At 39.5% G+C, this 17,575-nt stretch overlaps 1 protein-coding gene across 1 annotated transcript in view; it reads left to right on the top strand.

The window, feature by feature from the left end:
• Nucleotides 1–14,264: 14,264 nt before the first annotated feature.
• The window catches only part of ptenb (phosphatase and tensin homolog B), a 112,502-nt gene continuing 109,191 nt past the window's right edge, over nt 14,265–17,575 (top strand). Inside the window, exon 1 of the mRNA XM_052027209.1 lies at nt 14,265–16,227. Within this exon, the coding sequence (XP_051883169.1) occupies nt 16,149–16,227 (79 nt within the window). The 5' untranslated portion in view covers nt 14,265–16,148. The remainder of the gene's footprint in view (nt 16,228–17,575) is intronic.

The raw sequence follows: 17,575 nt of genomic DNA, 5'->3' as shown, positions 1-17,575 counted from the left end.
TACCTTCTGGGTAGCTCACTTGTGCACATTTCAATATTGTGGCATTAAACTGGTCCTGACTCTTATTTTTGGTCTTCAGGCGCCTTAAAATTTGTTGTTAAAGCATGTAAAAGTGTGTTAAGTTTATATTTTTTATGTTTTGAAATCAATTTTCAATGTTTCAGACAAGTGTCCACCAACTCCCCCCCCCCCCCCCCCCCCCCCCACCTCGCCTCCCCAAAGTGTTTAGTTATTTTGGCTAAGTCTTGGGGAATGTTCTAGCCTGTCAAAATTTTCCAATTTTGTGGGTTGCACACATTTTGCATTCACAACAGAGAACCACACATAAAACCTTCCCATGGAAATGTTTCCCAATATTTTCTCAAGTTCACAATGAGAAAATCATGAGAGGAAAATCAAAAAGATTGTAGATGTTTGAAATCTGTTACATACCAGCAACAATAGAAACACAACGAGCCATGTATAAGTGTTACAAACTATTTTATTAATAACTACTTGTGATAATAAGGAAAGTAAAAACATTAGATATTAAACATAATCCCCAAAACTAATAAACTCAAGATTGTGTGTGTGGCAAATTCCCAAACCCCAAGTCTAGGAATAGTTCTCAAAGTTCAGTTCAGCAAGTCATAAGGTGAAACTTGAGAAAAGACTTTTGCAAAACCACCGTTGATTGAAGAGAAAATGTTGAGAGAATGTAGAGAGAAATTACAAAATCCACATGTTCCATGATGGAACCCATATGACACCTCAATCTCCAATGATCTCCACTGCTTTGTTCTGAAGTATCTGCCACCCCGAAGGCATTTGATACGTGGTCGCCCACAGAAATACCTGTTTTCCAGTACATGTTAATGACAAAGTGGACTCCACTTTGATTGCTCCAAAAATCCATACATGGATTGTAGTGACAGACACAGCTATTGCTCATCATCCATTGATACAGAGACCAGCAGTCAGTGTCTCTCTCCGACTCTCTGTGCAAAACAGCCAGCACGTTGTTATAGTCTTGCTGTCTTGGAGATAACACCACACACACACTACTACTCTACTGTCCAGGTGCCTTAAAGGGACATTCACCAAATAGCAACCTGGCTTGTAACAAATCCAAAATAAAAACAGAAAAAGTGGTAAAAAGTTAGCAAATCAGACAGCAGCTGTGGAAAAAAGTTAATGTTTCAGGTCCAGGGCTCTTCATTAGAACTGAGAAAGAGAGAAACAAATTAGTCTAGGTAGTATAGAAGGTGGGGGAGGGTGATGGATCGACAAAAGGGAATTTCTCTGATAGGATGAAATAATGAAGCAGTTAAGATAACAATAGGCTTATTTGTCTGTAATAATGTATAATCTGATTATACAAACAAAAAACCACGGTAAAAAAGGATGGCAGGCAAAAATGGCCATTTCTCATACAGAAAGAACAAATTATCTAAAGTTGCAGAATTCAATATTGAGTCCTGCAGGCTGCAACATGGCCAAACAGAAGATGGGGGTGTTCTTCCTCAATGTTGCATTCGTCCTTGTTGTTACAGTGCTATTCTCCAACCAGTGATAAAAACTCATCAAGATCTACTTTCTTAATCCCTTTCATATTTACAAGTTTGTTGATTAAACAAAATTAGGTGAGATTGTGAGTTGGGATGAAGATGTAAAGAAGCTTCTTCATGGAGATATAAGACAAGCTAAATGAGTGGGCAAGAACACGATAGATGAGACACTTTTGAGGTATTATGTACAGTTTTGGTCTTCTTACCCAAAGAACATACCTGCGTAGAGGAATTGCAACAAATGTTCACTGGCTCTGTTCCTGAGATGTTGGGTTGTCATATGAATAGATTAAATAGACAAGGCCTGTATTCTTTAGAGTTCAGAAGGATGAAAGATGATCTAATTGAAAATTACAAATTTCTTAGCAGGCTCGGCAAGGTGGATGCAAGGTAGATGTTTACCTTGGCTAAGGGATCTAGAACCGGGGTCACAGTTTCAGAATAAGGAGTAGCTATTTCTTCACTCAGGATGGTGAATGTTTGAAATGCTATGCCCAAAATGCTATGCCCTGGTAGGCTGTGGATGCTTAGACATTCAATTAATTCAAAACAGATAAAGTTTTGGATATTAAAGGAATAAGGAGATGGTAGAAGAAAATAAAGCTGAGGTAGGTTAGACAATGAAGTTGTTGAATGGCAGAGTAGGGTTGAAGGGCTAGATGGCCTGCTCCTCTTTAATCTTACGTTCTTCTGATTTATATACATAAATGATATCACTTTTAATTTTTTGAAAGAACATAGCTCATTCCTTCAAAACCTTCACAAAAGGTAACTGTTTCACTTCAAAAATCAATAAAGTAAAACTTTGCTACAGCCTTTTTAGAGAAATAAAGCCTCTAAGTTTGGAGATTAAAATTGCACACCCAACTGTGTGGTCTCAACAAACACTTGTATTGCAGCAAGACTTCCTTCCTCTAAATCCCTTTCAATATAAGTTAATTTACCATTTGCTTTCCAAAGTGTTTGCTGTGCCTTCTCTAAAAAGGCTGCAACAAAGGTTTACTTCATTGATTTTTGGCATGACATGATTATTCTCTGAGGAGATTTTGAAATGAATGGGCTATATTCCCTGGAAGAATGAAAGGTGATATAATTGAAATATAAAACTTGGAAGAACATAAGATCATCTTTTCCTTCAAATCTGTTCTGCCATTCATTTAAATTTGCTGAACCTGCAAATTAAGAATTCATCCATGATCTCATTCCTCCCCATTTTTGTAACCTCCTTCAACCCAAGAACACTCTAAAACATTGTTTCTCCAACGTTGGTCTTTCCACTCTGCTCATTGTAACATTGACAATAATAATTTCAGCAGATCTGACAGAATAAGTTTTTGATTGATTAAAACCACCATATTAATAGAAATCTTATTTTTAAAAATAGAAAGATAGGAGCACCCAAATCCTTCACTTTGAAAGTTACAAAACATCTGTGTTTAATGTGCTACCTTAACTGTATGACCACAGTGAAAAAGATATAGTGCCCTCTCCCCTTCACAAATTAATGCCACCCGATTTGCTTAGGACAAAAATAGAAATAATAACTGTCTTTAGCTTTGATTAGATTTCTTTGATTCACAGGTCATGAATCTGTTTTTTTGATTGAACAGTCATCATCTTTTCCCAAGCTTAGCTTACTTAATAGAAACTCTGAATATTTTGTCTGTTTTGTGTGGAGCTTGAGAGGACAGTCAAACTACTCTCTCGCAAACAGGGAATGTTATTTGTTCAGTTATGTAAATGGAAAACTTATTTGTGAAAATGAACAACAGATATCCAAACATACTATCCAGGGAGAAATCTAACAAGTTTCAGCTGATAAGATTTGACAATCAGTCTGGAACTTGCAAGAGTTCATACAAAAATAAATAGGATCAGCAATTGATCATATGGCTCCGTGAACCCACTTCCATTCACTAAAATGATTCATACTCTTCAAATTCAAATTAGTAATAGCTCCCACAGTAGTGGCAGTAAAACACAATATACAACACAAAATATAAACAAGATTTTTTTTTTAGCATGGAGATTGTGACATTTCAATTCTCCTCCCCCCACTCCATCTGCACTGAATCAATCAGATGATCCACTGTGCTTCTGTCTTGGCAGGTCTTCCAAACAAGCCACACTTGCCTGCTTTTCTTAATTCCAGAACACTATTCCTTTGTCAGGAAGATAGGATTTCCATTGTAAACAAAATGCAGAATATTCCCTTCATTCATTTAATTGTTCGTCTTCTATTAAACATATTTGCACAATATAATGTTAAAGATACTCAAAGCACATGCAACAGAGACTCACATCTGGTATGGGAATGACCAAAACAAGTTAAAAAAAGATCAAGAGTTAGAAACGCAGGAAAGGACAACACACAAACGCACACCCACTTTTCCACAATAATAATACCCCACCTTGTTTATGGTGAACAATAATTTAGGAGGAAAACTTAGAAAAGGACACAATTTCAAAACAACATTGCTTAAAGCATTTTAATTTTCTTTGGAGTTCCAAAGAGAAAGTAAAATAGATGCTAGATAATCGTACGAGTATACACATAAAATTTTTCCCAGATGAACCAAATTGCCTCCATATTTGGTATTCTCATGCTATTCTGCAAGTTCCAAACTTGCGGGCTACTTACCACTGGGATTTTGATGGGCTATGCTCATGGAGTTCAGCAGTGCTGGGGATTTTGCCTTGTTGAACCTGTGCCAGGCTAGGACTCGAAATAACAGCAAATCCATACATTTTAATGGAGGAGAACAGTTGCAACAGATTAGAGAAATTTTGTTAATGTATTTTTTTAAAATTTAGTTATACATTGTGTTTTTAAGTTTTTGAATGTTATGGATATCCAGAAACATTCAAAGCCATGACAGGTTTAGCAGCCAGCTTTGCATCAGAAATTGGCTTAGCAGTCATTTTTTTTCCCCCAAAACATAGTGGATGGGGTATGTTTTGGACCACCCACATGAATGCTATGTTCCAAAAGGATCACATGGCTTTAAGAAGCACATCGATACCAGTAGATCAGGAAAAATAAGTCTGTAGTCATCACACATCAGTGGTTAACCATTGGCACTATGTGCTGATCTACTAGATTAGGTAATGAGTCACTGGTGGAAACAGGACTACGTCTGTCCTTATAGCAATCGGCATTTGGGAAACTACAGTTTCCAATTTGTATCATAAAGCACAGAAAATAGGTAAAGCCGACTTTCATAATATTCAAGAGGTAATGCAAAACGTAATTAGGAAGTTCCAGCCAAGTCAATGGTTTTCAAACTTCTTGAAATTATTGAGCAATTCTCAGAGACTATGCAAACAAAGGCCAAATTCCTACACACCCTTGTCCCAATATTCAAGTGAGTTTCAGCTACGTGCATAGAGGTATTAACATTAATAGAACATTTTTATTAATGTAAAAGGAACAGAAATAACGTGCAGTGATGGACAATGGGGGGAGGGGGCCCTAAATGTAAGATTCTGGCACTGTTCACAATGTACAGTAAACTTAAGTACAGACAAAAATTTAATAATAATCTAATAACCTCATATCTTGCAATTCTCTGTGGAATCACTCATCACCAAATTAAAGACCAATGATTATGGTGTGCATGCCCTGCAGCCAAACGAAATTATGAGACCAGAGCTTTCCTCCATTAGTGTAGTAAAATTATTTTGGTTGCATAGTTTCTTGGTATCCGAATACAATGCAATTTTTTTTTTACCAACATTTTGTTCCACTTCACCCAGGAGGGAATAACACGATACAAAATGAGCACAGACCTGTGAACAAATGTTCTTGTTGCAATATTGGGCAGGATTTCCGAGACCTGGTGCATCCTATAGAGTCAATACTCTGCTCATCTAGGCCAGGTGCATAATCGCACCTATCGCTCTGCACCAGAACAAAGTAGGAAGCTTCAATGGCATGTAGGCCTAGAACATCTTGTCATTCATAGCTTTGGATTATTTCACACCTGAGGGTTTTTAAATAGTTTTTAGAACACATATGACATTAAGGATTATTTAAAAGCTATTAAAATTGAAGAATGTAATTAAAAAAATATCTGCCACAGGCCAAAAATTCCTCTATGAAATAAATAGCATCTCCATTTCTTTGCTCAGCCTGTCCTGGGATGGGATCAGAAAGGCAATTCACACCACAATGCTGGGAAACCCCAGTAAGGCATCACATTGAGACCAGGGATGGAGTATATTGACATGTGATGGGATCCAACACTCAATAACTCCTGGACTTTAAGAGGATCAGTCCAAGTCTGTGACTGACTTCTGGTCATTATGGCCACAGCTAACAAGATTCAGCTCATCTGCTTTGGATTTCATGCTCTAGTCTAATTCTCTGTTTAAATTTAATTTCTATTTTGCCAACCTGGCCTTCTCTACCATATCATTAACCTTGCAAATCATTGTAAGACAAGACAAAATCCATAAGGATAATTTGAATCCATTCATTGGTGCTTATTTTAATCACTTCAGCTATTTGTTGATATCTTATCCTGAAAAATTCAAACACAGAGTAATCGTTATTGACCAAACCCACCTTAGATAAATACATTAACAAATGAAACTAATGCAACAAGTTATTTTAAATGCTGTTCATTCCTGTAAATTATGGCTTAAATGCTTTAAATAACTCATCAAAACTATCAAACTATGTTTAACACTTATTTCCATTAATATTGAAGTAAATCTACATTTATCTACAGATGCGGGGAAGTCAATCTAGAACGTTAGCATGTATTTCTATAGAGGAATATGCTGTGTTTCCTACTTTTACCACTTTCATTTTAGATTTATTTCCTCTTTCTTTTACTTTCCAGTATTCTTCACTATTAAAGCTATCTGCTTACAACTTTCTTTCCAATATATATTTTCATCTCACTGCTTTTTAAACATCTAATCAGTTCCTTTTTCTCTATTAGGCAATATATATATGTTGTATACATCGCCAATTAACTTCCTCTAATTGACTGTAAAATCTTATCCCTTTATTGCCCTTCTTTTTTCCCCTCTTCTGCTGCGAAACAGGCTTATGTATCTTTCCTTTTTAGTTTTGAGGAAGGATATATACTCAAAACATAAGCCTGTGCATTCCTTTACAGGTGACTATGACCTTGCTGCAGAGTATTTGTTTTTATTTTGCATAAACAATTCACCCAGAATCCTTACAAAAGTTCTCCTTCCCATACTTTGGCAGAAGTCTCAGATAATTGGTATAAACAGACATACACCATTTCTGCAGGGCCTTTCACCCAAGTTGAAGCAGGAGATGGGCAAGTTCTGCTGAAAACACTATTTAATGTTATGCCTGAAGATTCAAAAACATTTTTGTTTGTTTCTCATTATTTTTGTGGGCCTTGATACAAGTAGAAAATAAAACTAATGCAGCAAACTTTTCAACTCATGGCCATAGTGGATGACATGATTCTGACAACTATCCAAGAAATGCACTTTGATTTAAATATTTATAAAATAGACATATGTTAGCCTATTTTTTTAAACAGTTGAAACATTTGTTAATGCAGTAAATTAACATTAATCATCATGGAGTACTTGCCATGTAAAACGCTACCCAGTGTTTTTTCTATTTAGATAAATGAATGGGATTTGTTTCTCATGCTTTCTCTACACAGGTATTCATATTTGTTTTAAGACTATTTTAACACAATATACAGTGCATTTGAAGCAATAAAAGAAAATTAAAGTGTGTCAAAGATGGGGCAATGTTTCTTCAACATGCTGTGACAAGAATAATTGAATTGAATTCAGGTGCATGTGTGATGAACCATTTGAGGATCCAAATCTTAGTTCATTCAGCCGACAGAATGGTGGAGAGTTTAGGCAAGAGGTAAAGAGAAAGGGAGGGTAAGTAAATTAATTTAATTAACATATTTTTAGCCCAGTTGAACAGCATTAACAAAAATCCAATGAACAGAAACATTCAATCACAGAACTAAGTTAAAATTTTAAAAATGAAATACTGTAAAAGACTTGGCAGCAGGTACCTATAAAGCATATCAGAAGCATCCATTTACAAAATGAAGTGTCAGTAAGAGCCTTGACACATCAAAATGTTAAGGGTTGTCATCTAAAATCCATTGTCACATTGAATGGATCCACGGACCAAGAAACTTTTGTGAAAAGATCTAAGAAACTGGTAACAGTCCAGGAAATGATGGTTTATTGTTCAGTCATAACATCATAGTACAGATATACAATTGATTTTTCAGTGATCAGGTGATTCCAACCATGGAATTTCAGCTGCAGATAACTAAAACCACTTGACCAAATTCTCATTTTTTTAAGCATGGAGTGCTTTTAAACAAACTGCTTCAATAACTACCATAGATAAATTTGTCTCCTTAATGCCACCAGCGACTACCTTATTGTTTGCAAGCTGGAAATAGATTACAGTATCTTGTTTAATAAGTCTCTCATGCATATTTCAACTCACTAATTAGTAAGATAAACTGAAATTATGATCTCATTCCAGATGGATGCCTTCCACCATATTTGGAGATAATGTGCCCAATACAAATGGGAGGAGAAAGAACCACTTATATGACCCCAGTCGAAGAGGATAGTCAAATGGGAGATGTTTAGTGAGGAATGATCCAAGATGAATGATCACTATTCATTGTATTATTAATGGAAACTCTGCTAAACTTTGCATTCCTCTGAACTCATTCATGTTTTTAAAAAATGAATTGAAGCAATTAAGCATTATGCACAAATCCCTCTTTCTTCTATTCAACCACAGGTTCATTATATCAAGCTTAAAATTAACAATCACATGGTAATTTTGAAAAGTTGATCCAAGCACCATGACACATATCTAGCATATTTAAATAATTTCTCTATAGCTATGACAGCCGATAAAATTATAACACCCATGGTTTTTCAATTTATTCCTAGTTCATTGTAAATATTGTAAGTAGAATATCATTCATAATACATCCAATTACCTGTGTTTGAATTATTCTGTTTCATATGGTTACGGCCAATACTACAGCATCAGCTCCAGGCTTCAACAATATTCCCCACTAATGAGCGGTACTTTCACTTCTTTGATTGGGATACATTTCAGCAATTAAAATGCACAGGTCAAGAAACGTAGTTAACATTTCTGGTCATTGGCCTTTCGTCTGAAGATTTCAGCATCATATAAATCCTATTTCACAGAATGGTTAATGCATGGAACTAAGTCATTGGGTCTGTCAAGCCCATATTGACTCTACCTAAAAGCAATGCAGCTACTCCCACTCATCTGCACTCTTCCCACGGTCCTGCAAAATTCTTTCCTAATACTTTTCCAGCTCCCTTTTAAATGATACAACTGAATCTGATTCCATGACTACTCCAGGCACGGATTTACATATCCTGACTATTTACTGTGTAATTCCTCTCTCCAGAGATGAAGCCTCACCTATTGAGTATCTTGTCATATTTTGAACAAAATGGAGGAAATTGAGTTTTATCCTTATGACAATTTTATTTCTTGCAAATCTGCTGAACCAGCACGTCTGCCCCAACTGAGAAAAGTGGTGTTTTCCAAAGATCAACCAATAATGTCATTTCCAATGCAAAATGATCCCACTGGCTCAGAGAAGAATGATTAATTAAACATTACTGCGTTCCTTCCATACCCAATCCTTCTACGCACTCCACCCTCAGTTAATTCAGCATCAACCATTCTGCAATAAAAGTATATATTTTTAAATAAGAACTCACATCTTCTAACAAACTCCTTCAAGTATCTTGAAGATTTCCCCTCTCTCTGGTAGAGTGTTTGACTTCTCCTTGAAACAAACCAGGCTGTTTCTTCACCCCATCCAGTGTGGCTACCTGCATCTCCCAGAGGCCAGCCATTTTATTTTCCTTGCTCCACCTTCCTCTCCTTTCAGATTCCATCATTTTCAGCCCTGTGTCACTCTTCCCCTCCCTCTTTTGCCTATCACCCCCTCAGCTGGATCCACCTGCCAGTTCTTGCCCCACTCCTTCCCTCCATCTTTGTATACTGGCTATCTCCGCTTTATCGTTCACTCCAGATGAAGAGTCTTCAGCCAAAACGTCGACTGTCCATTTCCATCCGTAGATGCTACCTGACCTGCTGAGTTCCTCCAGCACTTTGTATGTTGCTCCAGATTCCAGCATCTACAGTCTCATGTGTCTACAAGTTGTTTCTCTGTCTCCTCGTTAGCAATGAAAAGCTCCTCTGATCCAGCCATCTCAAAAGATGGCTCTGGCAATTCCCCAGAACAACTTTGAGATGGTGCACAATTATCCAGATCTCTTCAGCCTTAGTTATGCCTTGAGATCAATGTAATCCAGAAACCTGGGCTTGTATTTGGTCTGCATGCAAGTGGATGATTTAACATTTTCCAAGATGACAAGATATCACAATCGTATACACTCACCAACCACAGTAGTCCAAAACTGCATTTATGAACAAATACTTCATCTCCTAGCAGGACAGTTAGAAGCATTGATGTACAGAGGGATCTTGCAATGCAAGTCCCTAACAAAGTACAGCTCCCTGAAAATGGCAACACAAGTGGATAGGGTGGTAAAGAAGGTGTATGGGATTTTTGCCTTCATCGGAGGGGGCATTGAGTATAAAAGTTGGGAAGTCATGTTCCAACTGTATAAAACTTTGGTTAGTCCTCATTTGGAGAATTGTATGCAGTTCTGGTCACTACACTGCAGGACTATAGGAAGGACGGACAAGGGGCCATCCAGAAGGCGCATAAGAGGTTCATCAGGATGATGCTTGGTGTATCAGCTATATGGAGAGATTGGACGAACTTGGGATTGTTTTCTCTGGTGTGTTGGAGGCTGAGGGGTGGTCTGATAGAAGTATATAAAATTGAGAATTATGAGAGGCATAGATAGCTAGTCAGTGTCTTTTCCCCGCAGAGTAGAACTGTCAAATACTAGAGAACATAAGTTTAAGGTGAGGGAGGAAAACTTAAAGATTTGCGAGACAAGTTTTTTTTAAACAAAGTGGTTGGTGCCTCGAACACATTGCCAGGGGAGGTGTTAGAAGCAGACTCAATAGCAACACTTAAGAGCCATTTAAACAGATACGTGAACAGGCAGGGTATATAACACATGCAGGCAGATGGGATTATTTTAGATTGGCATCATGGTTGATGCAGATGTAGTGGGCATGTTCCTATGTTCTTTGTAAACTCCTTATTTTTGCACTTTAGTTGTGATATTCTTTCATTTTTAATTGTTTGTTCTGTACTTTAGTTTTCAGGTCAGGAATGAGGAGATTTAAAGTTGACCTCAATTTTGTTGCCATTCACAAGTCTGCCGGAAACTCAGTTGAAGACTGCAGTATAATAGAAACCAAGAAGCTTTGCTTCCTTACATTTTCCTAATTACTTCTTTGAAAGTCTGAATAGCCCTCTCCATTAATCCATTAGAGGCAGGATGAAATGAGGGTAGATGTCACACGATTTATACCATTTTGTTTCATTAAGTCTTCAAATCCATACTAATAAAGCAATTTCCATTTTCTGACACTAACAAGTGACAGAATCCATAAGTATTAAGACTTTGGTCAGCGTGTTCATTGTAGCACCTGACTGTGGAGTAATCATTGGATATACATTCATCCACTTTGAATTAGTGTCAATTATTACCAGGAACACCTTCCCAAAGAAAGGTCCAGCATAACCAGCATGGAATCTACTCAGGCCACTCCAAAGTGTGCAAGGTAGTAGAGGCAGTTAAGTTTCTGCATTCTTGACAGTTGCTGCAACACTTCACTCCTTATTCAATGTTAGAGCCCAATCTGGCTAACCCTTTTATCATATTAATTCCTGGGCATGTCTGATGCAGCTGTTTCAGAACCAATGTCCAATCTTGTGTGAGAATGACAACTCTAACTCCACATACACATCTATCCTGTAAAATGAGCTGTAAATTCTGGGAATTATAGGGCATTTACTGTAGTTCTTTCCCTGAAGGGTACCCTTTCTTGACATACTCATGAACTTGAGATGGTGCAAGATTTTTTGTTGTTTCCTGTACGATCTGAACAGTACTCAAAGATAGTGCTCAGGTGATCCATCATAAGCACTTGGCCATGTGTTACTTCAGCAACAAAAATCAGAAAGTGCTAAAAACACTCAAGTCAGGCAGCATTTGTCAAAAAAAAAGTTAATCTTTCAGGTCAAAGACCCTTCAACATAACTGGAAAAACAAGAAAAGAAATTTGTTTCGAGTTACAAAGGTGGAGGGAGGGGGAAGAAATGATAGCCATGGTGATTGTTATTAACAAAGCCCTCTGGGTAATAGTTTAAAAAGGGCAGTTTTGCAGAGAACAGAAACAATGTTGGAAATGGCTGGCATGTCAGGCACCATTTGTAAAGGGAAAGTTAGTATTATAGATGAAGAGTCTGACCTGAAACATTAACTCTGCTTCACAGTTGTTGCCCGACTTCCTAAATGTTTGCAAAGTTTTCTATTTTTAGTTTAGATTTTGGTATTCTAGCACTTGTCTTCAGCACTGGAAGATAACTGAGAGCATATACATTTCCATTGGTATTTCTTTGCTTTGAAAACAGCAAAATGTTCATATATCCTTACGCTCAAAGCTTATCTTTGAATTTGTGGGGACATCATTTGATACACTGGCTTCTTTCCATGGAACAGGAAATCAGGTGTTTGTGGTCTATGTAAACAATAAAGTGACATCCACAAATGTAATTATGGAACTGTTGCATTCCAACCATGACAGATAAACCTTTATTCAGCTGAGAGTACCTTTTCTCTGCTGTTGTCAGTGTTCTGGACATATAACCACATCAGCTTTTCAGAACCATCTTCCATTGGATGGGAAAGCACTATACCAACAAAGCATGGTGCTACATCACAAATTTGAGTAGTAAACTAGCACATCAGCAGATTATAACAATTCTTTGAAATGCACAAAGCCTTCTGAGCTTGCATTCTCCCTCCAGTTCACATCTTTTCATAGCAATTGGTGCTATTGAGCTAAGAGTTTTTCTTGATTTGGCAATAATTCAACAATCCCTGCTATGTCTTCAGCTTAGTTACTTTAGATGGGGCAGGAGCATTGCTAATGGCTTTTACCTTCCCTTGAAATGGGTGTAATCCTTTGGTATCTACATGGAGCCAAAGGACTGCACTTCATTCATCAAGTACTCTTACTTCTCTTTAGAAGTAGGTCTGGTTCATTCCAGTTTGCTCAATAATTCTTGGAGATTCTAGCAGGTGTTTAGCCCTCAAGGCTACTATAACCAGGAATATCATAAAACATACTTTCCATGGTTCTCTGGAAGATAGTAGGCACAGACAAAACTCCAAGAGGTTGTATGTGATATGTGAATAAACCCTTGTGTTTGTTGACATGTCAAAAACTTTTAACATTATCTGTTGATGTGCATGACTCATATCCAACTTAGTGAACTGCTGCCCTACAAATTGTAAATAAGCCTTTTATTCTAGGAATGGGATACTGTTCCAGGGATGAGACCTGATTAATACTCAGCTTGCAATTATCCCTAAGGGATCCATCAGGTTGTAACACTAGCACAATGGGTGCTGCCAGTAATTGAGTACTGCACACTCAATTTTTTTCCCCCTCTATGAAGTCTGTCAATTTCTGCTTCCAATTTTGATGTCACTGCAAAAGGCATTTGCTTGAAGAACCATAATGGGGCATCAGATCAGCCTAAATTTGGTCTTGGGTGCCCTTCAATGTGCCCAGCTCATCTTCATGTCTTTCTAGTACTTTCTATCATGTTTTTCCTAGCAATACCACTGCTTGGGCAATTTTCAGAGATCCAAATCGCATCTGATAACCACCTTCAATTCCACACACTGTCTGTCTTTGAGCATCAATTAAAGGGTGTTGAGCTAATTGCAATCACTTCCTTAGCTATACTACATACTCAGCCAGTGTATCTTTTGATTTTTGTTAACAAATTACCTGAAATGCTTTATCACTGGGTTCCTCCACCTCAATGTTTTGCAATTTTCCTCCCATGTCTAGGCTTACATCAAACATGCAATCAAGCCTATTGTTGCAACTTTTTTCCCTACTTTCTCCTTGCTTTGTTTTTGAAGAGGGCCTTTTCCATCCCACCTACAATCATTTCCGAGAGTAATTTTCCTCACTGCCATTATATATTGGACAAAAAGACTTGTGTGTTACCCTTTTGACAATTTTACTTATTTGTTGCAAACCTACCAAGCCAGCATATTCCCACCAATCACAACCCTAACAGAGAAAAAACAGCCTCTGCCAAAAATCAGGCAGATACCAGGCAATTTGGAAAATAATCAATTAGAGATTGCCATTTGCCTCCAGCACTTCCCACTTTTATTTCAGATTTTTTGCATCTGCAGATTTCTATTTTTCAGTTTCTCCTCATTTCACTTTGGTTTGACCGCTCAACGAGTACTGCAAATATTTTATGCAAATCGACCTTTTACTTTTCTCCAACATAACAAACATTAAACCAGCAACAGGCTCGATTCAAGTTCAAATACGGTGAGAATCGCCACTTCCTCTAACAATTAAGCAAAGAATCTGATACATTATCACCTCTAAGTGCTTTGCAAACAAGAACCTGAAGGCCTATCCCAGATACTGCCATGCATTTCTGAGACTTGGCTGTGTTCTTGCTGAACGTTCCTTGTATTCAGCCTCACTTAAAAGCCTCCCTCAATGTTCTGCAGCTCCTCAAAGTGAGCCAGAATCCCGCCAGTTTCCGGCTCAAAACTGCAATTCCCACGATAACAAGGGGGAAAACCTGTAACACAAAGGGTGAGGGGAATTTACGTGCCAAACTATTCGGGGGTAGGGGGATGGGTTGCTATTTGAAGTACATTCTGAACAGAGCCGGCCGACCCGCCGGTTTTGACGGTGCCCTGGCCGACACCGACTGCTCCTTTACCAAGATGGTGGCGGCACGTCTCTCCGACCCACGGGCCACCGCCAATGAACGCGCGTCCCTCTCCGGGAACCGGTCGCCAACCGCCTCTCGACATCCCCGTCTCTCGGCACGGGAGGGAAGGAGAAGATTGGTGAGAAGGTGGTTGCTGGGTGGTGGAGGGGAGGGGAGGGGAGGCGGGAGAATGGCACCGATCCACGGAAGATCACCGTTCCGACAGCCCAGTCGGAGGGCCCACTGGGGGGGTTTCGGTGCATCGCCTCACCCTGACCGATGGTTTCACGCTAGCACCGTACCCCCTCTGCTTGCTCAATAAATGGGGGGGAAGGAGGGGCAGCGGCAAGGAGATTATTATTTCCCCTCCCTCTCTTCCCAAGAACTAATCCCCGGCTCTTCCCCTCCCACCGCCGCCACTCGGGTAGTTTAACCGCCGTCGCTCGCTCACCACTTCCCCAAATCGCAGCGGGCACGTGACCGCCGCAAGTAGTACCGACCGTATCACGCCGCCACCGGATCACCAATGTTGTAATACTGATTTAATTCACTTCATATTCCCCCCCCCCCCCCACCACCCCTCAACCCCCACCGAACGCCAACCCCGGAACGGGTAGGACGCCACCTCAGAACTATATGCGTCGGAACCGACGGGCGCAAAGGCGTAGGTGAAAGCGAGCCAGCAGCAGTCGGATCGCTGACGGCACAGAGTGTGTGTGGAGAAGGAGGAGGGGAGAAGGAGGAGGGGAGGGGGAGTCAGAGCCCTGGACTATGTTTTAATAGGCGGAGTGTTATTTTTTTTCCCTGGCTCTCGAGGGCATTGCGCTTTTTTTTTCCTTGGGAAGCCATGATGGAAATTTGAGAGTCTGGCGGCCGCCGCGGCTTGGAGGAGCTGGAGTCGGTGTCGTGCCCGCGGCCGGAGCTGGAGCCGTGGCCAGGGCCGGGGGAAAGGGGGCTCGATCCGGAGCGACTGGGCCAGACCCACAGAAGCGGGGTCCGGCTTCCTGCTGCCCTTTTTTTCTTGAGAGAGAAAAAATTTGATGGTTCATTTTAAACGCGGAGCGGTTTTGGATCCCGGAGTGTGGATTATATCTGACGGAACGAGAGGACCGGCTGCGGATATATAATTTTTTTAAAAAATACATAAATATATATATTTTTTAGAAAGGCATCTGCTTCGTTTTAATCCCCAAATTTCCCAGTACCATTCCCCCCCCCCCCCTTGAACCACGGGTGAGGGTTTTTTCCTCTCCCCTCCCCCCCGGCCGGCGGTAACGGCGGCGGCGGTGGAGGTGATAGTGGAGGAGGAAAAATCGCAGGGAGAGACGGTGAATGTGGCGACCGCCCCCATCCTCCCCTCTTCCTCCTCATCCTCCTCCCGCACTGCTTTCACTTTTACCCCACGGATTATTTCTCTCCCCCTTCCCCCGACTCCTCCTTCGATGGTGATGTAAAAAGAAACCCGGACCGAGCCCCCCTTCCCCCCCACCTCACCTCCGCCGAGAATATTAACGGGAGGCGAGCCAGCCGTGTGTGTGTGGCTTGGGTTCGGTGTGTAGGCCTCTGTGTGACAGTAGCCGTGATCAGCCAGAAGCCAAGAAACCATTTCCACATCCACCACCACCTCTTCTGCCGGGATCACACAGACATGGCTTCGAGAATCAAAGAACTTGTCAGCAGGAACAAGAGGAGATACCAGGAAGATGGATTCGACTTGGACTTAACATGTATCCATTTTTATTTTTGGGGTGCTGCGGTGGGGGGGGGGGGGGGGTGGTCGAGGGAGATGGAAGGGGGGAGGTGAGAAATGCTGTAGGCAAAATGTTCCTCTTATCCTTTAAGGTTTGATTGGAGAAGTGCAAATAAAGCCATGCAGTATTTAATTCTGGATAAAAGGAGCGAAGACTGGACCTCGTATTTCCTAATCCCGTACTTTATAAATTCTGATTTTGTAGTTCTAGGTAATATGCAAGTGACTGCATAGACATTTCTGGGTGAGTTCATTAACACTTAAATATGATTAAATATTTGTGTGCCTATGCATTATAAATTTAATTTGTAATGCCATTATAAACATTTTATTGTCTGCTAAGATACCTATTGTGCAGATTTAGAGCTACCATGCAAAGCCTCTGCAGGAGGGGATACGTAGTGTACAGAGTGCGGATAGGTCTTGGTCTAGATAGGAATGGCTGTATAGCAAATATGTGTTTTTAGCCAAAATGCTCAGTATGGTTAAATACTTCTTAAAGCTGCTTGTGTCATAATACTTTTGTACTATCTTTTGTACATTTGAAGGTGGTCACGTAGTGATGTTGGGGACAATTACTTTGTTCAGCTACTCTATTATATCACTGTCTTGAAAGATTCAGTAATCCTTGATTTCAGTTTCATATTGAAGCTACGCTGTTATTTAATGAATGCTTGCAAGAACAATTTTTTAAAAGATCCATATAATTGTGTCATGAGTGATGTAGGAGTCTTCAGATTTTTTAAATGAATGGATTCAGTGCTTGCCATTTGCTGATCTTGCCAATACCTTTGATCTCATTTTCTGTTTTGTAGTAGTTAAATGGTAGAGAGCAGACTTATAAGAGGAATTCTCTGACCAGTTTATACTAGTGATGGCACTGTGTCACTTTAAAATTACAGAATGCACCATCTGATCTCTTTACTTTAAACATATTTCAAATCATACTAAGGTAGTTAATAAATATGTTACTTTGATAGAATTAAATTCTATGTCCTGCAGTTTTTAGGCAAATTATTTTTTTTTAATGTGCTGAATCCTCTTTGGAAAGCCATGTAGTAGCTTTGTGAACCTGTGTCCATTGTCCAAGTAAGTAAAACTTCATTTGTACTAGTCTTATTGATGAAATGCAAATTGTCCAAGCCTAATCCAGATTCAAATTTGTGCTTCCATAGGTAAATTTTTGCCTTCTGGCACCTGTTAGTATATTTGTACATTGGCGTAGTTAATTAATTTTGTCCATTTTCATAAAGTTTCTAGTGTAAAAATGTGCGTGCTATGTAAGATTTTTGCATAATTAAGTATTTTGAAGGATGGGTGTTTGA

Source organism: Pristis pectinata, chromosome 12 (assembly GCF_009764475.1).
Source record: "Pristis pectinata isolate sPriPec2 chromosome 12, sPriPec2.1.pri, whole genome shotgun sequence".
Classification (NCBI taxonomy): Eukaryota; Metazoa; Chordata; class Chondrichthyes; order Rhinopristiformes; family Pristidae; genus Pristis; species Pristis pectinata.
The sequence above is the reverse complement of the archived record's forward strand: the minus strand, read 5'-3'. Positions and strand labels throughout refer to the sequence as shown.